Source organism: Crocodylus porosus, unplaced genomic scaffold (assembly GCF_001723895.1).
Source record: "Crocodylus porosus isolate Cpor-Errol unplaced genomic scaffold, CroPor_comp1, whole genome shotgun sequence".
Lineage (NCBI taxonomy): Eukaryota > Metazoa > Chordata > Crocodylia > Crocodylidae > Crocodylus > Crocodylus porosus.
The window spans coordinates 98,905,978-98,932,667 of NW_017728947.1; the positions used below are offsets into that span (position 1 = coordinate 98,905,978).

Consider the following 26,690-nt stretch of genomic DNA (forward strand, 5'->3'; position numbering starts at 1 on the left):
CTGGAGCCCATGCCTGGGCTGTCCTGTGGCTCCTCTCCACTGCTGCCACTGCTGTCTCCCGGCCAGCCACTGTGGCAGCAATGGCAATGCAGAGGAGCTACTGGACAGCCGAGGCGCAGGCTTCAGGTGTCTGCAGCAAGAATCGCCCAGCAGTGGTGAGGGGGAGGGGCTGCTTTCTCCCACTCCAAGCAGCAGCTTCTACCCTGCTGCACTGCTCAGTGTGGGTGGGCGAGTCCAAAGCAGGCACGGGGTAGGCCAGGGTCAGGGCTGTGAGTGTGGGTTCTGGCTGGTCTGCAGCTGGTCAGCTCTGCTGGGGCAAGTCCAGAGCGGGTGCTACTGCTTCCCTGCTGCCAAACTTTTGGATCCATAGGAAGCCAAATGACAACAGTGACTGGGGCTGTATCTGGTCCACAGCCTTGGGGCTGAGCACCCTTGGTGTAGCTTGAAGAAATCTTACAGCGAATGAAGCCAGGCCAGTGGGATGAGCTATGTAAGCCAGCAGTGCCTTTCCTAGTCCCAGTACTTCACCAGGCTGAACTTTTAAAAATGAGACTGGGCTAGTTTTGAAGATGAGCAAATGCTGGCTTGATCCAGCAGCTCAGGAGTCAGTTAGGATACAAAGCAGAGCGGGGATGCAAAACGGTGATTGTAACCCTCTATCTCCTCTTTTCCCATTCAGAATCTGTGCTTAGTATTGAAGGAAGAAATACAATTTTAAATAACTGTCTGCTTGCCTCTGTCAGGAACTTTGGATAACTCTGTTTTTATCATCTGAGGGATCCCTCATCTGGGAGGTGTAACACCTTGGTAGGGAAGGGGACTGTGCACTAGAGAGGGCTGCTTGTGCACTACCACTACCTTCTTACAGCTGGGCCCTGGGGGAATCACTTGGCTTGTTTACACAAATGGGCTGCATCCACACTGACTTCACGCCTTGCAGAGCCGTCTGTGTGACTGCTGCTATCCCTTGCCCAAACGTTGTCTGCAGTGGTGCTCTGGGAAGGCCTGGGCACCTATCCAGTTGTGCTGCGGGGCGGGGTGGGGGTGGGGAATGAGGGAGTACCAGTAGGTGGAGTGCATGCATACACTCCTGCGTGCACAACCACATGCACCAGTATATGGTTGTGCTAACGCACAGAGGGCTGTGCGGAGGGAGAATTGGCCAGCCCACATACAGAACAGTTGAGGGGTGCTCATTTTGCTGTAAAAAGCCTGGTGACTCGTTCTTCATGGGCTCTGTGCCAGCCTAGGCCTCTGGTGGTGAGGGATGTGTTGGTTGCCACGGTTACTAAGAACTTGAACCACTTGGTGTGCGTGCAGCATGTTTTGAGTTCACCCCTGCCGGCAGGCTGTCAGCAAGGAGCGTGGTGCTGGGAGCTGGCCGTTCTTGCAGTTAGGTGGGGGAAGAGAGCCCTGCAGTACTATGTGCAGCCTCTTGGGATATTCCTCCTGAGGAAACCTGGGAAAGCCTCAATTCTCCCCAACAAAGTGCAGGGAGAGCCTGGCATTCGCCCTGCGAACAGCCAGGACTTACTCAAAGAAAATCTCAGGGGCAGCTGCTGGCCTCTTATCAAAAGGAAAGGCAAGCCCAAAACCTTCCAGGTGCAAGCCACCTTCAAATGCCCAGAGTCTACATTTGATTTAACTGTTTTTTTCAGGACTAAACCATGCGTGGCACTGAAGTCTGATTGTGCTTCCCTGCCCATGGTTCTGTAGTTCTAGATCCTGATGGATCCTCTGCTTAAAAACATCTTTGTCTCTCTCACCCTCCAACTCGCAGTGACTGACTGAAACAAATTAGACAAAAAGAAAAATGCTCATCTGCTAAGGCTGCTGAATGCACTTGACAGCACTCTGTAGAGCTGGCTTTGCCGCTTCCTCTCCAGAGTCAGGCCACAAGTTTGCAAAGGTATTCGTTTTGCTGTATGCCTGTCCTTGCGAGGCCTCACCCGTCAACAGGGTTTTGCATGCGTGTATGAGCCCTTTCCAATATCTGGCTGTACAGGAAACCCTTGCTATTTGCAGATCCGCTATTCGTGGATTCAAGTATTTGCCATCGCCAACGGAGTGAGTCAGGGTGAGTGCCACTGCGGCTCCCTCTGGCGCTGCACCAAGCTCCTGCCTCTGCGTAAGCAGGCGTGGGGCGCTGCGTGTGACTGGGGAGGGCGGAGCTGGGGAGAATGGAGCGGAGAGCAGAGCAGAACCAGGCGGGCAGAGAGCGAGCGCCAGGGATGGGGACAAGGAGGGAGGTGTCGGCATCTTCTCTCCAGGAGGCAGCCATGGTCGGTCCCCATGTGCTGTGGGGGAGCCCTGTGCTTTCAGCTTCTTGTGGGGGCAGGGAGAGCAGGGGGCAGCTGTCCAGCCTGACAGGGAGTCCCATCAGTATTCGTGGATTTTGCCATTTGCGGGGATCTCCAGAATAGATTCCCCATAAATGGCGAGAGTCTCCTGTAGTTGGTTCCTGCATGTGTGTGTGTGCAAGGTAAAAAACAGCAGTAGGGGGGAGGGGGGAGGAGGATGGCAAGGGAATATTCTTTTTCTGGCTGACTATATTGCAATGCCATGTGGAAATCTAACACTGCATAGAAAAAATAGCTGAGTGTTATTAACCACAAACAAGCTTAGGGCACATGGTGCTTTCATTGTCTGCTTTTTAATGGATTGGGCTTCAGTTTGACTGTGGTCCTTTAAGTTGGAATGAATGATTCACAAATGACCTAAGAAATTCCTAAAAATGTTGGCTTTGTACCTTTTAATGGCAGGTATGTAATAGATAAAACCTGAAACATGGGGGCTCTTCCTCTTTGAAGTGTCATCTTTTTTCCTTTTTCCTCCATGTTCTAATCTTAGAAATCAACTAGGTGGAGCCAAGACTTCCAGGATTGTCAGTCGCTGGATTTTTGGGCCAGTATTTCTTTCCCACAGCCAGATGTTTTTGTGTATGTGTGGTTTTTGGTTTTGGTTTTTTTGGTCAGTGGTCTGAAGGTAGCTTAAAATACCTGGGTCATGCTGTTTGTTCCCTCCCTTATAAATAATAGTCTGGCTCTGCTCATGACAGCAAAAAGGATTAATGGAAATGCAGACTTGGGCTTATGTTTATTTTTAATTCAAATTTCATAGTATGCAGCGAACCTGGAGCCACGGAGCTTAGAAACAAATACAGTAGCTGCAGCTAGAAGATACAACTCTGCAAATCCAAAAACAAGATAAATGAGGTTTAATTTAAGATTCTGTAGGAGTTTGTAGAAATGTTATCGCAGTTGTTGCCACTTACTGGCAGCCCCAATTGTACCACTTATGTCAGTGCCCAAAAGACAGAAGCGAAGAGGGTGAAGAGGTGCTGCTGGTGGAGTTTCTGTTCCTTTACTGGGGTACAGCTACCGAGCTACCGAGCCCAAATGCTCCTTTTGGGAGGGAGGGAGATTGTGGTGTAAGCAGCAAAAGTGTTCCCTCTTCATTTCAAAGGCTCGGGTGGTCCTGGTGAGTGTCTGGGTTAGTTATTCCAAATGTAGGCTGTTTTTTCCTGGTATTCATTAGCCACTGTGTTGTGCTGGCTGACTACTGCAGCATCATGTGGGAGTCTCAAACTAGCTCTTTCATCATTATTGCTGTAGGTTGGTATCTCTGGGACCTAAAAACACAGGTGTACAATTATTATTGGGATTTTTTTTTTTTTTAAAACCATTCAAAGCCATCACAGAAGTCATTCAAACCTGAGCCAGGGAAGCAGAAAAAGGACAGAATTGCATGAGCTCTTACAGAGCAAGTGTCTTGGGGCTTGCACTTAAAGGCTTCATAGGCTATTTTGGGAAGGAGATGTTAATTTTCAGGTGGTCATTCTGCCCCAAAGTTACTTTTGCTCCTGTAGCTGTGGGGAAGAGTGCTAGTGTTGCTATAGGTGGGGACCTACCTAAATTGTGGCGAGAGAGGGATTTTTGTGGACAACTTGTGGCTTGTTTGCCTTTTTGTAGCAAGCCTGCCCATTACTGCTGAGGGGTGGGGGGTGGCTACCATCTTGGCTGTTACCCATCATGCCAGCAATCCCCCTTCCCCCCTGCACCCCTTGTGGGCTGCAAGTCCAGGCTACAGCAGCCATGAGGACTGCCACTGGGGACCTAGTATTTTATTTTTAGTAAGCTTTTATTTCTTCCTGGTGATACCATTTTTTTTGCAGTTTCTGTGAAAATTGTGAAACCGTGGTTTAAGTAGGGCCCTAGCTATAGGGTGGCTTAGATACTGGCCTGTAAGTCAGTACTTGTGTCTATCCTCTGCTGGTTCTGCCAAACTGCAGGTTTACGGGGATGGAACAAGTGCCCACATGAGGCATGGTCGACCCAGCTACAGACATGCTGTTCTCTCGTTTTGACAGCGTTGTCCTACTGAACAAATGGGTTTTCTACAGTTTTGCCTTTGAGTTGTGTACCCTCCCTCTGCCCTCCCCCCCTTCTCTTCACAGGAGCTCTGTCAGAATGGCACGAGCACTCTTTGCTGCCATGTTGAGCTGACTTGCTCTGAGCAGGTTTCAATGACCCAGTTAGAGTGCCAGCTGCCACCTAGAAGCCTTCACATGCTTGTGCTTCTGTTGCTGCTGCCACCAGAGGAACTGAAAAAGTGTTGGCAATAGGAGGAAGCTTTTCCAAGCAAAAATCTGAGGGTGGTATAATGTATACTTGGATACGCTAACATGACAGTATGGTAATAATGTTAGGGCTATCTTGGCCACGAGCTTTTCCCCTAAATACATTTATGAACAGTCCCAGCAAGTCTGATAGGCATTGTAAGTTGCAGGACCTGTATGACGAGAACCAGCCTGGGCTGCAGCTGCATCAGGCAGTTTGGGCCCAGCCCTGTGATGACTCGAACATACTGAATTCTTACTAACTTCAGTGGGAATTAGGTCCTGAACATATCAGGGGACTAGGCCTTTTGCCAAAAACCTCCAGCCCTTTGCTGCAGCTGAAGGGGAGGGAACGTGAAGGTTGAGAGCAACAGTGGGGTGGAGGTTTTTGTTTTTTTGTTTTCCAAGTTCAAGAGCAAGTTGAGCACCAGGTGCAATGACAGTTAAGCTTTTACGTGGGAGGTGTTGAGGTTCAGACGGGAGCAATCTGTTCTACATTGTTACTCACTTGGGAACGTGCAAGGATATAGCTACCATCGTCCTTATACGTTAAGAGTTTATGTTGCTACTTAAAACTAGTCTTTTGAAGGGATGCATGCATGTGAGGCAACCCACATTCCTGAGAGTTCAGTTGTGTCGGTACTGGTCTCATGCTGATAGATCAGATCTTACTTTAACATTTATCTTTTATAGAGAAGGCAGGGTAGAGATGCACCTTATGGACAGTAAGAAGCCACATCCACTGACACGCTCCCTTCCCTCCCCCCCCAGAAAAAGGCAATCAACAGTCATTCAAATTCTTCCATAATACATGCTTGTTTATTAAAAGTTTTTATTTTGTGTTGTACCTGGAGATAAGTGGGAGGTGATTGTTGCATGTGTTTGCCACTAAAAAGGAGTGAAGGGGTAAGAAGGAGTGACATATCATACCAACCAAAGTGTTGGTTCCACATGGAACTGTCACTTATCTTCCTAAAATTGGCTATTTTAAAACTTTTAATTAAAACAAAATGAAGTATCCAAAGATAAAATAGTACTAATCCTTTGGGTTTGCCAAGTAGCAAAAGCTTTGGCTAGACAAGTTACTGTCTTAGTCTCCCTAGCTTTCCAGCCTTTCCACAAGATGTTCTTGGGTACCTTGTAAATATATTAAGTTGTGCTTGAGTCTTTATGTCCTGCTATCGCAACTTTAGGCTTCTCCCTGCCATTTATATTGGGCACTTAATAGGGTCCAGTCTGTAATCCTGGCATGGGTCTTTCCTAGTGTGTGGTTTTTCCTGGAACTATGTTGTTTGGCCAACAGATATGCATATCATGGCTGCATGTGGGTCATTAGAATAATGTTGCTTCCTGCATGCTGTTGAGAGCCATTGTCAGCAACAGTCTTTTTCCCTTATAAAAGCTGTGCTTAGCAGAGGGGAGACAGACTGCAAAAACAAATGGTCATTTGTGAACAGCACGCTTGCCCCTCATACTAGACTTTCCTTCTGTGGGCTCAAACCAACCACCTACACATGGAGAACCTTTCTCCTCAGAGCTGGAGTCAGCTGCAGGAGTGGATATAGGAAGTACTGGTGTCTCTGGCCCACCTATAACTGGGGAATTGACTCTGGCATGTCAGGAAGTAGTTCTTCTGAGGCAAGTTCTGCAAATAAATCTTGCTGGCTTAGCAGTGCTGGCTGGAGACTTGAAGGGATCACATCCTGTAGCTGATGTACTTTTACCAGAAAAACTGTCCATCTAGGTGCAACTGTGCTTAATAGAAAAGACCTTTTGCTGGCTTAGTTTGTTGCTCACAGAGGCAATGTTGCCAAGGCTGCGCAAAAATCTATTCTGGTGCTGCATGCTGCATCTCCACGAGGGGGCTCTGTCAGCAAAGCTATGGTTTCAGCAACCTCTTGATGCTGTTGGGTCAGTTCTCACCTCAGCAAACGTCATCTTTGCTGGTCCTGCTCCTCTGCTGCATGGTATGGCATGCCACAGTCTCGTATGGATGATTAGACTTCCCTGGGGAAACTGGGATCTTTCTAGCTCTAGCTCATAAATGTCATAATCTTGCCCTTCTCTCAGAAATCTCATCCTCCTTCAGTCACTCCACTTCTCTTCCCCTTAAGTTACTCGCTACTTACACAAGATGAATTAATTAATCCCTGTCATTCTTAACACTGCCTCTCCACCACATTGCAGAACAGAGCAGTTTGTTCTCCATGGTGCTTGGGCTTTGCAGCGGGGACTGCCCCAGGAGCAGCCTTTTTTGAAGGTGCTGAGGAACTTGGAAGGGCCCTGCCTGAGCCAGGTCCCTACAGAGAAGCTCTGTGAATGAGTCTTGGTTCCCCTCCCACACCAAACTTGACTTAACCAAGCCCCTGTGGTGCTGAAACCTTCATTTTTGTTCAACTCTTTTTCGTGTGCGTGTTCCAACCCCCCCCCTTCCCCCCCCCAAAACAAACAACCCCATCACAAACATGAAGGATCTCCAGCTGGCGAGAGCTATTATGGGCACATAAGCCATTTCCCTGCCCTCCTACCCCAGAGTTGAGCTTAGGAGTGAGGGGGCAGGCTGCAAAAGTTAACATGTACATTTGTGAATAGACCGCTTGCCATTCTGAAATACTAAGTTATCTTGTATCAGCTTCTGCCAAGCTGGAACGAGCCAATTACCTCTGGAGGCGCAGTCTCTGTCCCCACAAAGCCTGCTGTGTGTTGCTCTTGCTACACATTCTGCCTTCCAGCAGGCCTAGCCACAGGCGGCTCCTCTGAATGATTCTGACTTGTCTTTCCTTTTGCAGCCAAACCAGTGGATAGTGATACTTCCTTTTTTCCTTAATGACATTCTTCAAGGAGGTAGCTAGGAGACAAATTGTTCACTTCTCCTGCTTTTGTACCAGTTATAAAAGGTCAGCATGGCTCCACTCTCTTGTGACAGGCTTTATTATTGATAACAATAATAATGAGCTGTAATCTAACCTTATGGCTAGTCCACTCCCACACATCCCTTCCCTCCATATGCACGACCACACACCACTCTCCCTCCATGTTCTGGAACAATGGAATTGCTCCCTGAACTATTTACGGGCCTGACTTTTATGTTGCCTTTATTAGCTGGCACTCCTGGTATGGCAGGACCAGAAATACTCTGGTTTTGAAAGCTCTGTTCTAAGTGTTTGTGAATTGAGCTGGGGTAAATTTTATATTGGCATTGGTTTGTCTCTCAGCATGGTTGGTCTCGGACAATGAGAATGCAGTGATTTCTTTCTGAAGCTCATTACCACTGAGCGTTTTACTGACCAATGCTGCCATTTGCTAAAAGATTCAGCCAGTTATATTGTTGCACCAAAAACGGTTTTCAATAAATGTAACTCTTGACTGGGAATCTTTTAAGCAGCATGCAACACTAAGCTTGCTGATGTGAGAGAAGTTGAGGGCAAGGTATTCCTACATGTAGGCTAGGTATCTGTGCATGTGTATGAGTGTGGCACTTTGAATCAGTGGCTCTCCGAAGTGTTGCTGCATGTTGGCTAGGTCCGATTTTTTGGGAACTGCAGTCTGGTTCAGACTAATGGTCTGTTGAGCCAAGTATCCTTCCCAACAGGATGTGATAGTAGACAGTTTTGAGGAGAAAGAGGAGGGGAAGCAATCCTATAGTAAGTTCTCTGCAATCACATGCCCAAGCTCCAGGGAGAATCTTCCTAACCACACGTGATAGTGATCAGCTCACGTCCTGAGCCAGCAGACTTTCTTTCAGATCAATTATATAGTTGCATTAGATAGGATAAAAGTGTGTACCTTGCCATTATACACTTAATTTCCAGGTGGGAACTACACCCAAGAAATGTCAGGTAATCTAAGGGTAGGTGTTCGCAGCAGAGTTCACTTAAGTGACTGACATGTAGGTTTGTGTAACCCAGTGATTCTCAAAGGATGTGCCACAAAAAATGATACTTTATCAATATCAGATCTGGCCTATAGAGCCATGTCATCCAGCTCATGGTGCTCTCCACAGGTCTGGAAACTAAATGGTGGTAATTAACACTATCACTGCTCTCACTCCGCCAAATCTCCAAGCTCTGTGTGGCAGGATCAGGACCCAATTGGGCCTCCCTATACAGAAGGATTAGGCTTTAGGTGTGCCTGCCTTGCATGGAAGGATCAGGCTCCAGGTGCCCAGGTCCCATGTGGCTGGATTGAGCCCTGGCCCATGAGTGCTGTGTGGTGGGATCAGGCCTGAGGACCAGATCCAGCCCATGGACTAAGCTAGCACTAATCAGCTGGGGCCAAAAGTTTGGGTACCACTAAATCCCAAAATACATGTGCATACACCATCCCCTCTTTCAGGGGTGAAGTGTGCTGCCAATTTTAATCTAGAAAAAAGTGCCCCAGCTATCAAAAGCTTGGGAAACATTGCTCTAACCTGGGTATGAAGGGCCATACAGCAGAACCACAGTTAGTGTGTCCTCACTAGTTCTGCAATTCCGCCGTATGCATTGCTACCAGAGTAAAATTTATGATTCTTCATTGTAAAATAAGCATAGTTTCATAGTTTGTAGGGTCGGAAGGGACCTGAGCAGATCATCTAGTCTGACCCCCTGCCATGGCAGGAAAGAATACTGGGGTCAAATGACCCCAGCAAGATGTTCATCAGAGTTACTCTGATTTCTATCCAATCAACGTGGGAACCAATGGGGCAAATCGTGGGTAGGTATTGGAGGGCTACTGGCATTTGAGTGATTTATATCACTGCTTAAATATATTTTTTTGTATCCTCTGTGTGAAGTGGGTGAGTGAAAGTGGAACTCAAATTGTAATCTGGCCTCAGTTGAGAACACAGCTAAGCTCAAGGGAGAAAGTACTGGCAAGTGGATGGATGGGAAATAGGTCCTCACTGCAGGGGCTAGCCCCTATCTAAGGGGCACTTTGTCTTTTGTAGCGTGAATGAGACCACTTCTCTGAGCTTTCACAGTTGACTTTACAGTAAGAGTAAAATTTTGGTGGTGGTAATAAATTATATATAGTTGTGTGGCACTCTTCATCCAAAGAGACCTGAGCTACTGTCCACTCCAACATGTCCATCAATCGCCTGTGCACACCTGCTTCTATCACAGCAGTTCTGTAGGCGTGACTCTTTAAAAACTTGCTGCTCTTTCTGAAGCGGAGAGAGAGAGAGAGAGAGAGACCTAGCTCAATATCTCTAGTATTCTTTGGAATTCACTTGCTATTCTGTAAATGCTTCTTGGGCACAGTCAACTGAGGAACTTACTGGTATAGTAATGTCAGCTTGGGGCATGGTCAGCTGATTGACAGTAAGTTGGCTAGAGCCCTAGCATAGGGTATGGTTCCTATGCTGCCAAGGTGTCTTGCTTAGGTTGCAGAGGCCCTTCTCCAGGTTCATGCCAAAATTAAGCCAGCTGTAAATGGATACCTGGTTATTCAAGGCTTGAGAGTTAAAGGTGGCCAGATATGGTGCTAAACACCTTGATCTCTTGTATTCTGTTGTCTATAAAAACTGGTGTGCCTTGGCCCCACCAACCTAGAAGCTACTAGGCTTGGGCAAATAATTTGCTTTTCTTTGTTTTCCTTCTGAAAGGCCATAATATAATTGTAGGCACCTCGGCTAAAAATCACCTTTTCTGCTCAAGCTCTTATCAGACCAGTTTGTTGTTGGTTTACCTAGGTCTACACAGGGGCTTTGTTCACTGTAACAGTTAGAAAGTCACATCCCTAACTAGCTTTTCCTTCTGGCAAGTTCCTCATGTGGTCTTAGTTCTTTTTTGTATTTATTCTAGCTATCTTGGAAGGAAGACAGTAGTAGCTAGCTAAATTGTACTAAATTTCTCTTGACTGTCATCTTGGTGCATGTCACTCATGCATTTTTTGTTCTGGGCATTTTTTGTTTTTGCAGTGTGGCTAACACTCCCTCTGTGCTCTCAGCTACTCCAGAATGGTTTCTAAAATTGCAGTATTGTAAGAAGCTGTTTAAAAACAGTATGACTGACCACAGCTTGCAGATGCATGGAACCAGCTTGCAGATGCGTGGTTCTCTAATGTAGCATAAACTTTTTATGTTTCTGTTTGTTTCTTGAAAAGCAAAGGGATAAATCATAGGGGGGAATGTTTAGACTATACAGGTCAATCTTATCTCCCTTCCTGCCTGCCTTTTCAGATCATCTTTACTAGCATTTCCTTTAATACTCTTGTTTTTCTGCAGCTTCCTTTTTAAAGAAATGCTTTGTGGCCACAAGGTGGAGTAATTGCTTTACGAATAGTCTGTGCTGCAGCTCAGCATGTACTGAGACAGCAATGCAGTTGCTCATTTTTATACCGGAGATAAAAGCTGTGGGCGGATATATGTGTGGGTGGGTGGGGGGGGGTCTTTGCTATCGTATTCTGGAATTGAAAATCTTGAAAATATGTTGTCTGTTTTAGAATTGATTTTTGTTCTTTGTCTTTTTTGTGTGTGTGCCTGTGGGAGGGAAAGAAATATACATCTATCACCAGAATCTCTGATGGGTTTTAATGTTGTTCAAATACTGCGAAGCACGTTACAGAAGGCTGTACCGGCTGCTGCTGTGTCCTCAGTTCACCCTGTTCTGTTAGTGTGTTGCATCACGTAATGTGCCAGGCATTCAGAGCCTCCCGCAGTACCTCGCTCTCGGGGTGAATTCAGGTTGCAGAAGCTGTTCTGCCTATGCCTTCTTTTGTGTTTTCTTCGGGTTTTGGCTTTTTCTGTCTCCTGGAAACCCGCTCGAGGGTCTGTGGGTCCCCTACCCATGACACAGTGCCTAGGGTGGATGTTAGCAAGCCAGGGTTTATTTAGAGGAAAACTTTCACTGAAGTAGGTACCCCATGTAGCATTGTTTTAATTTGATGGGATGTAACTAGGAAAAGATTGTCCTTTAGGTTTCAGATAATACTCTTGAAAGTTTCCCCCCACCTTCCTTCTCTTTGTTTTTTTCCTTTTCTTTTCACCCTTTTGAGTTTGCTAAAATACTTCTTATATGTGCAGTCAAGTACATCAGCAATGCAGTTACTTATTCTCTCTGTTTTTTTCTTTTGGCAGCCCAGAGGGGTCCTCTTACTTTTGCCACTAGTGCCCCTACATTTCTGATTAACTCCCTACATGGCTTGGGTGTGTGGAGGGGGGGAGGGAGGGAAGGAAGAAGGAAAGGTTACTGGACACCTACCCTAAACATGGATCTCAGCATATAGGGCCTGGAGTGGGGCACAGTTTTTCCAGGAGGAAATGCACTGATGAGACACTTGGCAAGTATTCTTTCCCTTGGGATGGAAGAGGAGCATCTTTTTTCCTTGCTCTTCACAGTGATGCTGGGTTGGGTGCGACCTCTCTTCCACTGGGGACCCTGACTACTTCTTACGCTTGGGAGAGGTAATTTGTTTGTTTGTTAACGCTCCCCAAGGAAGCATGCAGGGAGCTTTCAGCTCTGTGCCTTTTTAAGTCATTCGTGCCTGATTTACCCTCCCAAAGGGCTGAGAGAAGAGAGGCCTGTTGAGCATAAAGAGCTGTGGAAAGGAAGGGGCACCCTTGGGTAAGCGTGCAGTTTCCCTGTCCAATACACAGGTGGGTAGGAAGTATTGGGAGGGGGCTGGCTGAACATGCTGCTTGCCTTTCAAAAAGGAAGCCTCCACCTTGTTAGCAAGGAATCCTTCATGAACAGCTGGTATCTAATAGCAACTAAGACCTTCAAAGGAGCTGTGCATTTCATCTGCTGCATGACTGTCACTTGTCTTTGACCTACTGTGCGCTATAAAACCTTTCTACCATAGCTGCCAAGGGGTTGGGGGTGGACTATCCCCACCCAAACTGGCATAATAGCTCTGCTGGCAGACACTCCACTGCAGATTTGTGAGTTATACTGAGAGGAGGGGAGGAGTTTCTTTGCTACTGTAGCGTATTCTGTTCAGGAAACTATGCTGGCAGAGGAACCCTTACAACTCTGCTGGTGAGGTTTGTGAGCATAGCTAGGTTGGCAAATGCTTGACATGCAGGCAAGGCCTTTGCCTAGGGTCTCAAAATGCTACAGCTGCCACTAAGCCCAAGCATGCTGCATAATTATGTGTGAATGCATAATTGTGTGTGAATGGCAGGCAGAAGTGGGCTCAATTTGTCTCATTCACTGCCTTCAACTCCTGAGCTCATTGACACAATAGATTATTGTCTCCCAGTGTCCTCTGTTGGTACAGAAAAGTTCTGTAGCTGGCTCCCCTCCCCACACCCCTTCACCATGCACACACTATTTTCCCCCATCAGAAACAAAAGCACTCTGCCTCTTGTCAACCTGTGACAGATTTCCCCTTATAGTCTGCCTCTAGGCTTCATCATAAACTTAATGGAGGAATTTCAGTGTATTGATGTTCGTGTTGCTCTGGGGACTCCCTCTTACTAGCTAGGTTGGTAGTTCTGTAATAGCAGGGGTGAATGGGAAAAATATGGCTCATGGCTGGATCTGGGCCGGCAACTGATTTGCAGCTGACTCGTGGGTCGGCAGCCACAAAGTCATAGGATCCGGTCTGTTGGGAGCTGGTGGTTTTGGCTGCTGTTTTGCCAGGTGGGCGGGCATGTCCTGGCTCCAATCCTGGCTGTGTTCACAGCTTACACCAGCTCCTGCCCCACACTCTGGGAGCAGTGCTGGGTGCATGCTGGCAGTAGCTATGGACTCTGCCTGCAGGCTCTCCCCAGGGATCGGGGTGACTGCCAGGGACCATGGGGACTGACAGGGGCAACAGCATCACTTGTGGACCCAGGAGGATGCCCTGATCCACAATGGGAACCAGTTGCCTGCATCCGTAGCTGATGGCCAGTGCCCACCTGACACATGGCTGAGAGCTGGTGTGAGCTGTGGAGTTATGCTGTAAGTGCGGGATGGCTGGGTGGGAGGGGTGGAGGGAGATGGAGGCAGTCCTGCCCATGATGAGTGGCAGCAACTGGAGCCCATGCTGGGGCTGCCCTGTGGCTTCTCCCCACTGCGGCCACTCCATGTAGGCCTGAGATGGCCTGGAGGGGGGCCCCTCCCCCCTCCAACCATCCTACACCTACAGCACAGCTCTGCAGCTTACACTAGCTCCTGGCTTGTGTGCCAGAATCAGCACTGGTCAGGTGCTAGCATCAGCTGCAGATGCAGGCAGCAGCTTCCCTTGGGGATCAGGGCATGTGCCCAAGCCCCTTTTTGGGGTAGAAGGGTGGACTGGAAGCTGAAGATACCACCTACACCCACACCAGTTCCTCCCAATGGCCCCCGTCCCACATAGGGGCATTTGGTGAGCTTTTGGGAAGGGAGGGAGAGAGGCCAATACTGGTACAGCCTGCAACAGCTCCCTAAAACTCCTTATCTGGTCCTCAGGGCCAAATAATTGCCCACCCCTGCATAATAGGCTTTAATGGCCAGAAAAAATGGCAGTTTAAATTTCTGTTCTGTAGCAGTTGGGATGTTAAACAGTAATATTAGAAGGGAGAGTGCTTAATTTCTGCTCTTTATAGATCTTCAGGGATAAAAATGCTTAAATATTATCTGGAACTGTAGATCCTTTTTCTCCAGTAAAAGCTGGTTAATGCAGTGAAGTCTGTTTTCAGGAACTTAGTACATTCTTTAAGATTTTCCTTGGAGTCTCAGACCAGCAGAGATTCCTTACGCCTGAAGAAGGATGACTGCGGCCAAAAGCTTGCCTAAAACTTTTTTTTTCCAGCTACTCAGTTGGTCTAATAAAAGATATCACTCAAAGAACCATGCCTGCCTTAAGATTTTCAGCTCAGGTATTTAACCCAGCTCTTTTGGTTGGGGCCTTTTGCATAAAGCATGTCATGATTTGTGTGCGATATCTTCAGTATTAAAATAGATATCTGTCAAAGGTGCAAAGTCAAGTGCTCAGGCTGGGAAATGTCGCATGGCTGCTGTGAACTTCTGTTTTGCTTGCTCATGCATATGTACTGAGGTACAGTCTGAAGTGACACATGATCATATAATTTCTGTAGGATCTACTCTGTCCAGCCTTCTGTCTCCCTTCAGTGTAGAGGATGTAAGTAAACCTGGCAAATGATGCAGCAGTTTAATATTTCTTCTGTTCTTTTCTCACTCTCTGGTCCCATGCCTCTTTTTACTGCACGCTGTTCAGTTCATCACTGCCTGTGGAAGTACTCGTTTCCTCATAGCACTTTCATGGTACTCATTCTGTCACAAGTGTTCATGAAGCTTTCTTCACAGATCCTGTGGAATAGGGACAAATCACCACAATTTTACAAATGGAGGGAGCTGAGGCACTGATGTCGAGGCTACGTTTTGTGTGCCCAACTTAATCTGCTTGGGTGCCCCCCACAAGGCCCTTCCTTCCTTCTACAGATGCCAATTTATCTCTGCTCCCATCCACTTCGCTTAGATCTGAGTGCTCAGTACTTCCGAAAACTGCACTCCCTCCATGTTTGGCAAAAGGAAATTCTGGGAGGTTTGTGGTGGGGGGGACTAACAGATGATTCTTGGCAACTGATTTTTGAGTTAAGTGGTTTGTCCCCACACACCATAGCCTTTGTCAGGGATTGAGTGAGCCCAGTTTGTGCAGGTCCCAAGTAACAGGCTTTCACTACAAGACAGTTCTTTTGCTTTCTGTAGTCTCCTTGCCTCTTTTGAAATGCACTCTTTAGTGCTACCCGCAGGTCAGTGGTCCCACAGACAACTATCTTGTTTATCATCCATCCTGTGCACAGGTAATACTTAAGCACATAAGGACAGAATGAAGGCTGTGTGACTGACATGGGTAGTGAATTTAGCCCAGTCACTTCAAACAAGCTGTCTAATGGAAAGTCTAGCTTCCAGTTTTAAAGCAATCAACTTTTTACAGACTTGTGAAAATACAGACCTGACCAGCTTTTTTCAAGTATAGAGGTTAAAAGCTATTTCAGGTCTGAACATGTGTGCGGGTTTTTGGTCAGGACAAATTACTGAGATATAAGGTATTGGAAAAATTGCAAAGGTGTTTGCAATGACTGTGAAATGCTATTGGATATAAGTAGTATTAGAAAGCATTGAATATTCTTTTTTTAAATCTGTGTGTGTTAGAAGGAGAGAACTGAAAATACTTGATATATAAAACCCTGGTTCTAAACTAAAATGTTGTGATAACTAGTGTCTTCATGGGCTCAGTGAATGAGACTGGTGCTTAAAAGCTAAACAGCATTTAGCTAATGACCAAATGTGACAAGATTGTAAGAATATGGATTTTGATTAAATGTATTTGCAGCTTGAAAGAGCACCGTCCTGTTCCAGAAAGGCAAAAATTGAGATCTTGTACCTAAAGCAATTCCTTTTTTCTGGTAAAACCCCTCATGTATTTTCTGTCCCTGGAATGATTAGTAATGCTTGCAATTTAGTCTCCTGGAGATATTAAATAAACAAACAATTACTCCCCTCCCCTCCCCCCCCCCCCAAAAAAAAAAGCCCCTCATAGTTGGTTGTCCTTGGCACTGCTTGCATGAGTTTATAAATGATGGTAAAGTCTTCCTACAAGTTTTTGAAAAACCATTATGGTAAGCAATTTGAGTAAGAGGTAATTTGGTTTCTTCCTTGGTATTTATATGCTGAGCTATGAGGTTACATAAAATCTTGGTTGTAAGATAGAAATGTTGGTGGGGGGTGTGGGAGGAGTGAGACCTGCATACAAAATATCTTCAAAACAAGTGTCTCTTGATTTTATTTTTTTTCAGTGGATGAATACATCGCCATTGCTAAAGAGAAGCATGGATACAACATGGAACAGGTAACATAGGAATTTGTTGAATTTTTGTTTTTAGAGTGGATTTTTAATAGGTATCAGAATATGATTTAGAGTGAACAGTCAGAGTATGGTTCTCTTTCCTTTCCTCCCATCCTCTCCCCTAGCTTTTTTTGCTATCACTCATCAGCGTAATGATATGCTTCTTTCTTGGGTCACGCAGTTCATCCTTACTGCCAATGATAATCATTAAAAGGACAAAGGGCACTTTTGGTGATGTCTTGCAAAGCTGTCTTCTTATTTCCAGTGGGATTTTGGGCTTCAGCATTGCAATTTGACTGATCTTGTTTGGTGAAACACTTTTTCCTCTTGAACACTTTTTCTTTCTTTATTGGAGGCTGCTTAAAGTTTAGGGGCGAAACCATTGTCCATGACAACATTGTAGTTCCTTCACTGAAACCAAGATTTTGTGTGTGTGCATTCTCTCCTCTCATATACCTGTAGCCCATCCACAAAAATGCTGAGACAGGTGACTAGCTTCATGCACATGGAAAACCATTTTGGATTCAGTAGTGTACCTTGTATATAGTTACATAGGAACAGGGGAGGAAAGTGGAAGGCTGGATTCTGCTATTTTATATCAAGAATTGAGGTGGTGTCTCTACAACCTGACTTTTACCTGTGAAATATTACTGCTTGTACCCCCTACACCTGACACAACTCTGCATTTGCTCACTGTTTAGCAAATGTTGATACTATTGGCACACAGCAACGCTGTTACTCACTGTGCACTAACCAGTCAGAAGCTCCACTGCTGTTATTAAAATTTAGGTGCATACCCCTTGGCAAAATGCTGTGTACCCCCCAGGGATATGTATATCCTTGTTTGAAAACCAGTGGTTTTGGGCTTTATCAAGTCTACAGTGATTTGGGTGTCAGTGAAATAACTGTGCAAAAAACATGAGAGCAAAAGATAAGTGATTTAGAGGGGAAGGGGTTGTGCTCAGATGACCAAAGCCACATTTTTCCTTTAGCTACACAAAAGGACATAGTGAAGGAAGAGGTGTTTTCTGGCTAAGGTGAGAGCTCACATCATAAGCAGATGAAGATCTGCCAGACATTTGTAGCAAAGCTAAGGCAGGTTAACAGCAACTGCCGAATATTTTTAGAAACAAAAAGAAGAAAAAGCTGAGTTCTAATTTAAAAAAACAAACAAACCCCACCTCGTTCCTGACCCCTGCTCAGCTTGTGCCTGTGGTGGGTGGGATGACAGTTCGGGTGGGACAGTGGGGAGGGAGAGGTAGGTAGACATTGTAGAAATTTAAGGGACATTGATTCATTAAGCTTGATAACTAGGAGCTTTAATTGCCAGCTTGTCATGGCACTTGCTAAGCTCTTCAACTGCTCTCACCCTATTCACTTGTCATGATTTGAGCCTGCAATCAGCCAGGCTGGTAATAGTTCTCTGTTTACTGTGAGGCTTACAGAGACCTGTGAAATGAATGGCTGCTCTCTGTCCAGCTCTCTTCTCATTTCAGTGCTGAAGAAATTTGTCTTCCCGTCAGCCTCTTTTTTCGTGGCTTCTTTCTTTCCTAACAGCCCACTGCGCAGTGTGAGGGCTGCAAAGGGTTCTTCACAAAGCCCTGTCCAGGAATCTGAACATGCGTTTCAGAAGTACGATTATGCCTTTATTTAAGGCTGAAGTTGCATCTGTGATGGGCCTCTTCTTGATGCCACTCTCACGGAGCAGTCTAACACCTGGCACTGGCTGCTGTCCGGTATCCTGTCTGAATGCATGGACAGATGGTCTGCTCTGCTGTGGCAGTTTCCCTGTTTCTATTTCTCCATGGTGACTCACCTCAGACAGGTGAAAATAGGAGGGAACTTTCCACAGCTCCTTCACGGCATGTTTTGGATTAGCCCAACCCCACTAGGAAATAACTGCAGATATTAACAAGTGAATGCACTTTCTCACCCACGTTGTGCAACCTGTATCTTGGAAAAGGCCTTTCCCAAGGAGACTTCCTCATGCATTTCCCTTTTCTCAGTAAATCATCAGGTTCATGTACAGCGTGGGAATCTTTGGGACACTTGGGGGGAACCACTCAAACCTAAGCACCAGCTTGAGGATTTTTCACTGCTGACTGCTTGTTGGCCCATGGCTGTTGCCCTAGCACTTGCCCAAACATGTATCCTCTTGGGAACTAGGCCCATGGGGCGCAGCGGAGGTGGCAGCCTAAAAGAATGATGGTCACCCACGGTGCTGTGGCATCAGTCCGTGCCTGCCCATTACCCTACTCCCGCTACCTGGCCTCTCTGGAATTATTACAAGAAGCCCTCTAATTAAATAGGATTTCGTTTTGAAAATGGGATGCTACTTAATTCACAGAATTTAGGGAGGAGGTTGCCTTATGCTGCTTGTGGTTTCTTGAGTCTAAAAAAGGGGAGAACTTACAAGGCCTAGATCATAAATAAGGCCTAGGAGATCTTGGCAAAGGATGCAGTGCCCTGGCAGACTTTACTGCCTTCACTGCATGAAGGTAGCAGAGGTGGCGGTGACTTAGAGGAACTTTTCCTCCCCTGCTACCAATTTCAGAAACAGCTTGCTGAGGCAAGAGCAGGAAACAGCCAGACATTTCTCTGGCAGGCCAGACAACTACCTTAGAGTCTGGCAGTCTGTTGGGCTTCATGTCCTATTTGCTGCTCCCCTGTTTTGTCTCCTCTTACCTCTTCCCTATGGCTGGATCCTACACTGACCTGTTAATGGTGGTGGGGTGGGGGTGATAGGGCCACAGCATACCCACAAGCTGCAACAAGATGAAACGGTTTTGTCTTTGGCTGCAAGCAGGCTAGAAAGCTGCCTGTGAGATCTCTGAAGCCAAGTCGGCATTTAGCTAGGCTTGCCTGCCAGCCCAAGCCTAGAGAGTTTCTTAGCAGTGCTTAATCTCTAAGCCATGAAAATGAACAAGGTGGGGCAAGTGAGTGCAAGTGCTCACACACGTGTAGGAGTGCAAACTCCTTCTACAGAAAGAGAAATGGATAAAAAGGCTTTGAGCTTGGCAGCAATGTTGCTGATCATGCTGGTGGGGAGATCACCTGTGCACATGTGAACATGTTTTGGCTGATAGCCGTGTCTACATTTTAAAATACTGCAAGCTTTAAGGGCTGGTGAGAAAAACCATTATTCTACTCCATGCCCCTTGTTAGGATTGGTATATACCAACCTCCCCTTTTATAATCATATTTACTGCTTTACGCCCTCCCAGAATGTTCCCTCACAATACAGCGTGTTTCACTGAACAAAGAACAGGGGTCATGCAGGAAGTTGCCCAGGCAGACTTGGATCTTATTAAACAAAATAAAAACCCCTTAATACTTATAAGATTTCTTCTGTGCTGCCATGCTAGCCTGTTAAGTTCTTCTCACCCAGCTGTCTACTTGGGTTTGTCAACTCCTGAGATCTAACAAACTATCCCATGTTGAGATTTTGTCGTCTCTATTGCAGCAAAAGGAAATGCCTGAAGGGGAGGGTTTGGGTGGAGTTACCTAGATATTTAATGTGGAGAGTCTTGTTGCATGAGGAAGAGGGATGGGCATGGCAAGTGTGTTACAGTCATACTGTTGGAGAATGTCTTTGTGTGTGAAGTTGGTGCCCAGAAAGGAACTGTATTTTTGCATAGCATAGTTGGGTGGGGAATCCCCTCTGCCTTAAAGGTACGCTGCCAGCCTCAATGGATGGGAGGAAACTGCACAGTAGGGGAGTTTTTGCATATGATAAGCAGGTTACTCTGTTCCATTTTAGTCAGCGGATCCAGGATCGTTTTCACTCAACAGCTATTACAAAACAAGCTGCAAATTGCATTTGACACGTTTTTAACACCTTGGAGTCAGGTCCTCCTGAAATGACTCTGGGTTGGTCACTGGCACAAAAGAAACTTGAAGGGGATGGAGCAGTGTGTCAGAACCCATGGTAGCCATGCACCTTCTGAGTGTCACTCTGTTAAAATGCTTCAGAGAAGTCATGAGGAGAAACGTTTGCAGGTGGTAGGAGTGCAGTGTGTGCAGTTCATGTCTGAACCGGAAACTGGGGGTTGCAATATTGAAAAGGAGATGCACTCGAGTGGAAGCAGCCCCCAAAAAGCAGCCGCCAAAATGAGCAAGATGGGGCCCAGCTTTGCCAGGGGCTGCCCCACCAGTGAATAAAGAACTTACCCGCCCCCAGAACGAACCTCCCAGCTGAATAGAAGATAACGGGACACCAGCATGAGCAGGAAGTCATGCTCTGGCTGGCCTGTGCTTCCTTTAGTGTAGTTTTGGTCTAGCCTATGCTTTCTAGACCTTTCCTTTATTCCTTGCTTAGTTTTCTGGGTGTGACTCATTAGCAGGGAGATTTAGCACGACCAAAAATCTACATTCCCCTTTCTCCTGCTACAGGTTTCCACAACTGTGGTTGATGGAATTGACTCCGTAGATATCATCCCTTGACTCTTCTGTTTCTTTATAGGCTTCACAGAGATGTAGGAACAGGCTGTAAATTCACATTTCCAGCCTATTCATTACAAAGCTTTTTCTAGCGTCTATCGATTTCACTTCCTTAGCTGCAGCATTTGGTAATGGCATAGCTCTTCTGTTCTCTTTTGCTGTCTACATGATATGTTCCAGGTTTCACTTAATCTGTAGAATCCAGAAGAAGGTGGTCAGATCAGTTTTTTGTAATTGGTTGAGTCGCTCCAGCTTCATAGCAGTTAATATCTGTGATCAGAATTGTAGCTCTTGTTGCATACTGCCCAAACCACAGATTACTTACATTCGTGTAAGATCTGATGTACGTCTTGTTTTTTTTCTCCCCAGATACTTTGTGACTCCATTTTCTTGTGTCACCCTGTTTCTTTTCCTTTCAGGCCCTTGGAATGCTTTTTTGGCATAAGCACAACATCGAGAAATCCTTGGCTGACCTGCCGAACTTCACTCCGTTCCCTGATGAGTGGACAGTGGAAGATAAGGTCTTGTTTGAACAGGCTTTTAGTTTCCATGGGAAAACCTTTCACAGAATTCAACAGATGGTAAGTATGATCATAACAATTAAAGCTGGAAATGACTGTTAGGTCTTTGAAATGCTATCTGGTATTTTGAGGTAGAAAGGAACCATTATTTCTGCTTCCTTTCATTACTCTGTTTCTCTGAAAGTAGTCCTAGAAAACACTTAGTTTGATGTTGAGTCTGTTTATAGAGCCTGACTCTTATAGGTTCAAGAAATGGTTCTGTTTATGAAAATGCAAGTGCCTTTGACGTGCCACTCTTACTACAGTACAATAAGCAACATACCTGTCATTAGAGGCTTTAGTACAGGTTTCAGACCCTGTGCTCAACATGGTATATGTACATTTGCATACACCTGCTCAAACATACATAATGAGGACAGTTTGTGGCCCCAGGAATTTTTCTTCTGGGATTTTATTTCCTTTTTTTTAGAATCACATTTCTTAGATGATAATGATTATCATTATAATAATAATAATTATTATTTTTATTATCAGTATTAGTATTTCATAAGTCTTAATATTCAAAGTTGTATAACGTGGACATTGGTCAGTGACATAGTAGAGGTTTGTCAATATTAGTTGTTCATAATCTTTATCTTTTGGGCTGAAAACTGTGCGTTTCCTTTGGGGAGGGGGAATAAAAATCTTTTTATTTACTGTGGGAAGAGAGCAAGATGAAATTCCATTACCAAAACTTCTCGTACCTTTCTCTGAACAGCCCTTGAGTTGGGCGCACAAAGCTGAAACTTGGTTTGGATACTTGTCTGTCTTGATCAAAAGTCAGTAGGTAAAACTTCCTGGGTTTGATTAGACGCTCCTGACCCTGAGAGAATTGGCTCGTACCTATGCAGTGTGCTTGACGCTGGGTCTCTGCTTGGCTTGTAAAACGTGCAGCGAAGAACCGTAGTGCAGTGCTTGTGCATTGTTGACTTTGCTCAGTAGTGCAAACCATGGCTTCTGTGCTGTAAGATGGGCTGCTTATCATCATTCTAGGGTTTGTTTTCCTCTGCCTCAGGGAACTTCTCATGCAGGCCTGTAACATGACATCCAGCCACACTGTTCCAGATTATAGGATTTGGCTGTGCAGTTGGCAATCTTTATTGACTATCATCAGAGTACTGAAGTGCAAGTGTGTGAAGTTCCTTCCCCTCCCCCCAAGTCCCTAGGTATTTAATATACACAGTTATAGCAAAAGGCTCTTTGTGTTGGCTGATTATAATAAAGCAATTAGCCTTTCTGGCAACATGCAATACCATCCATCTGTCCCCTTGTGAATGCACATTACGAGACATTAACATTAATGCTAATATTTTTTGAGAATTCCTATATATGAAAGGGATTATTCTGCTGTTGTTTGCATCAGCAGGGGACAGGACTTAGTGAGCCAGGAAGTCCTGCCCAGATCTATGTTACTTTGCATGTGGTGCCCTGTAGGACTTAAGACTGTAGGACTGTCTCTGACAGTCGCTTGTATTGAAATATAACATTCAGATTGTGGTGCTAACAGAGAGCAAGTGCAAGTGTTTTCGATGCCTAAGTCCTATTTTGTAGCTATATTAGCTGCATCATTAATAGCCTCATACCTGTAATTGTGCTGGGATGCCTGTAGGTACCAGGAGATACCTGTCTGGAAGCTGACAGTGTTTGCACCCCTTAAAGGTTTGAAACTTGTTCCACAGTGACGGAGAGATTTGCATTGACAGTCTATGCGCCAGGCCTACAATACTGGAGCTATTAACTACTTAAAATTTGCACAGAATCTTGCTGCTGATGAACACAGCTAATAAAAGCCAAACTTTGAAATTGCGATACCTGAATAAAATGGGCTCTGTTCACCTGCTGCTCTCCTGCCCTCTCACACAACTGAGAATTGGATCGGGCCCTTTATTTACCATTACCATTGCATATAGCCTTACCTGGTGTGAAGTAGTAGGCATGATGCATGCAGCTCTTGGAGGAGCCTACAGAACTGAAATGTCACAGGATGCAGGTAACCACATCAAACAAAACTAAGAATCACCATTAATACAATTTTACTTCTCTCTAAGGTGTGGTTGTCATTTTGTAGACATGGGACAATGAAATTAGGATAAGAGAACTGAATATATTACAGCTTGCTACATACTTATCTTAGATTGTTGAAGGAAGTGATATATATCTTAGCCTCCTTTGTTACAAGATTTTAATAGACTTCATCCTGTGAATTCCTTGGATAATCCTGTTTAACCAGACATCAAAGATGTATGTAAAAAGTAGCTTGCACTTCAGGGATGCTGCATTTGCTATCTGTGCCTCTGTTTGCTGTTTAACCTTGTTCCAAGAGCCTGTTGCTGGAGCTGCACTTGATACCCTTCTGCAGAGGGGGTATCTGCCTGGAGTCCTAGATATGGGCCTTGTAGTTAAATGCTATGTCCTCTCTTGCTTCTCTCTGAGGCGCCTTTCTGGAGGATGTTCAGCATGTGGTCCCTCTTGAGAGAATCCAGAGTAGGGATGGCCATTTCTTGCCTTTTGATGCTGACTGACTTTCCAGCTACCTGTTAAAGCATCTGCCAAAAATAAATCTAAGGTAGGTGAAACCCAAGTGATGTCAACCTTCAAAAAATACACACCTTTGTTTTCCAGCTTCCTGACAAATCAATAGCCAGCTTGGTGAAATTTTACTACTCCTGGAAAAAGACAAGGACTAAAACCAGCGTCATGGACCGCCATGCTCGTAAGCAAAAAAGGGAACGTGAAGAAAGGTATGTTTTGCAGCAGGAAAGGCCAGGTCTGCCACACCTAGATATCTTTATGATGCTGTTCAGATGCTTGATAGCCTGAAGAAAGCTAGGGTTTCCCTCAGATCCTTTCTGGTGTTAAGCCTTCTTATTTATTTATTTATTTTTTTTAAACCAATACAACCAACAGGAATTTGTGGTCACAAAATTTAACAGCTATATTTTTTTTTTTTCCTTCAATACCCTTGTATCTCTTGATTCCTCTCCCATGGGAGGTCACAGAGGCAACTAGGGGCAAATTCAAGCTCTGAATGTAATGTGATAGAATGACAGTGAAGTCCTGCAATCCTTTCTTTCACACGTTTACCCTGGCAGAAAGCTGCTACTGGCATGATGGGTTTTAGGGATAAATTCTCTGTTGCTTGGAAATGTCAAGTAGGCCAGCCTTGTGACGGAGGATGGAGGATGAGGATTGTGTGGTCACTCTGATAAAATCCTTTCATTATATGGATGTGGATATGCTTGGCACTCTGTAGATTCCTTAGGCTGGTGAACTTCAGCTGATTTGGCTTGGTACCCATTATGGTCACCTCCTTCCCTTGTGGCTGAAACCTGACAGGTGATCTCCCCCGAGCCCTCCTGCAAGGTTTGGCCCCAAATCTTGGTTATTATTACCAAGAGTGCAGTTTGAGCTGTGGTGTCCCTTGGGGAGCCTTGCCCAGGTTTGGGAGCTCTTTGGAACATGGCTTCTCAGCATGTGGATGTACTGTAGAGGTTCTCAGCAGCTTTGTCTGTGGTTGTCACCACAGCAGTGGCTATTTTGCTATGTTCAAGGTATTTCTTGTCCTTATGAGCTGGTGTCTTTCCTAGTCTACTCCAAAATACTGTCCACATACCCCGAAGGGTCACCTTGCCTCCTTTCCTTCCCTTTCTTTTTGGTATATGACTTTGGAGATACCAGCCCCAATTTAAATAATGTTTTGCACAAACCTTCCCTCAAAGGGCTTCTGCTTCAGGACTGCTGAGCCCCAGCCTTGTCTCATATGCCTTGGAGATCCTTCTGGGAGGGGCCCATTTTCCTGGTGGAGTTCAGAGTCATGCTGCACATCGGGCAGGACACTTCATCTTGCAGGTGCATCTATGACAGCGGTTGAATAGGCAGGGAAAAATATGGTTTCCAAACAGCTTCTCTCTTACTTGATTTGCTTTCCTTAGGCTTGAACCTTTCTTTCATTTTAGGGTTCTCTTTTATCCCTAGAAATGTGGTGGAACGTGTAGAGATTTTTTAAATCAGTGGGAGCTGCGAAATAATTATCTAGAAGAAGCATTGTTTGAGAATGCAGTGGAGTTTAGGTTTCACTTGGCCTCTGAAACAGCCTGTTTATGCAAACCAAACAAAACTGGACCCGAAAGTCCAGAAAATGGACTTTTTCTAGTCTGTGCCTCTGCATTGGGAGTTTACAGCATCTTAGACACACCCAGAGGAAGGTCTTGCTTTGGCTCCTACACATGATTTTACAGCCTTGGAGAGAAGTAGTTGGATCACAGATGTTGGCTTTCCATATTTAGAAAGTTAAAGAGCATGTAGGGTTGGCAGGTTTTTAACTTGGCTGTTCATTTTTTAATAAGGTAGTGTAATTAAGGGATTTGTCTCAATATGCTCCGTGAAGAGGGGTAGTGCTGCATGAGTGGCTTGAGCATGAGGCTGAGATGCCTGAAAGCTAAAGCTAGTTTATATTCCATTATTGTTCCCTTATGATCTGAACTGCACTTATTTAAGTTGTGACTAATATACTGCTGAGAGACCACCATTTGTCTGCTCTGTGACTCCCCAGGCACAAATTATTAGCACTGCTGGCCCCCCTTGGCAGTTGTCTTGGCAGCAAAGCTGAGGACTCAACCCATCACTCCTTGTCCGTTAGTGCTATGGGGGGACCCTTGGGTGCTGATAAGCTGTTCTGTGACAAAATAGAGGAATTCCCAAATTCTTGATCAACACTGAGATGATGACTTCACATGTAACCTCCAATGTCCCTGGTCATTTCAAAATCTGTTCTCCAGTTGGTGTTCATCAGGCTCTAACCCTAGATTTTTGTGTGTGTGTGCGTGCTCACCTAAGTAATATGGTTAAACCATAACTGCAGCCACAGAAGAGACTGTCAGTTGGCTTTGTGTTGGACAGAGATTTGCACAAACATATTCAAAATGGAACTTAGTTAAGACTGTCTTGAAATGTGTCTTTTTCTGACAAAGAGCAGGCAAGGGGATGGAGGGAGAGGGATTCAGATTTCTCACCATGTAATAAAGTATAAACTAAATGAAAAAGGTAAGTGATTGACTCTGGTCAACGCAGACTGTGCACTCTAGAGATTTTAAGAGGATTTGTAGAAAATAGCAGTGATCTAATCATGACTGCTACAAAATAATTAATTTCCTGGGTTGCAGAATTTCCTGGGTCCTCTGAGGAAAAAAAATAAGATGATTATTTTTTCCTGGGTCCCCTTAAAAAATAATATTAAAATTAGTTCATTACTCCAGATTGGTTTACTTCTGTACTTTCTGGGTACCACACTGAACAAAGCAGCTACTTGCAGCAGC

The 26,690-nt window shown here is 45.3% G+C and overlaps 1 protein-coding gene across 1 annotated transcript in view; it reads left to right on the plus strand.

Annotated features, from left to right (window-relative positions):
- RCOR1 (REST corepressor 1) overlaps positions 1–26,690 on the plus strand; it is a 56,567-nt gene that overhangs the window by 11,458 nt on the left and 18,419 nt on the right. Inside the window, exons 3-5 of the mRNA XM_019551155.1 lie at positions 16,326–16,378; positions 21,235–21,396; positions 23,998–24,116. Of these exons, the coding sequence (XP_019406700.1) occupies positions 16,326–16,378; positions 21,235–21,396; positions 23,998–24,116 (334 nt within the window). The remainder of the gene's footprint in view (positions 1–16,325; positions 16,379–21,234; positions 21,397–23,997; positions 24,117–26,690) is intronic.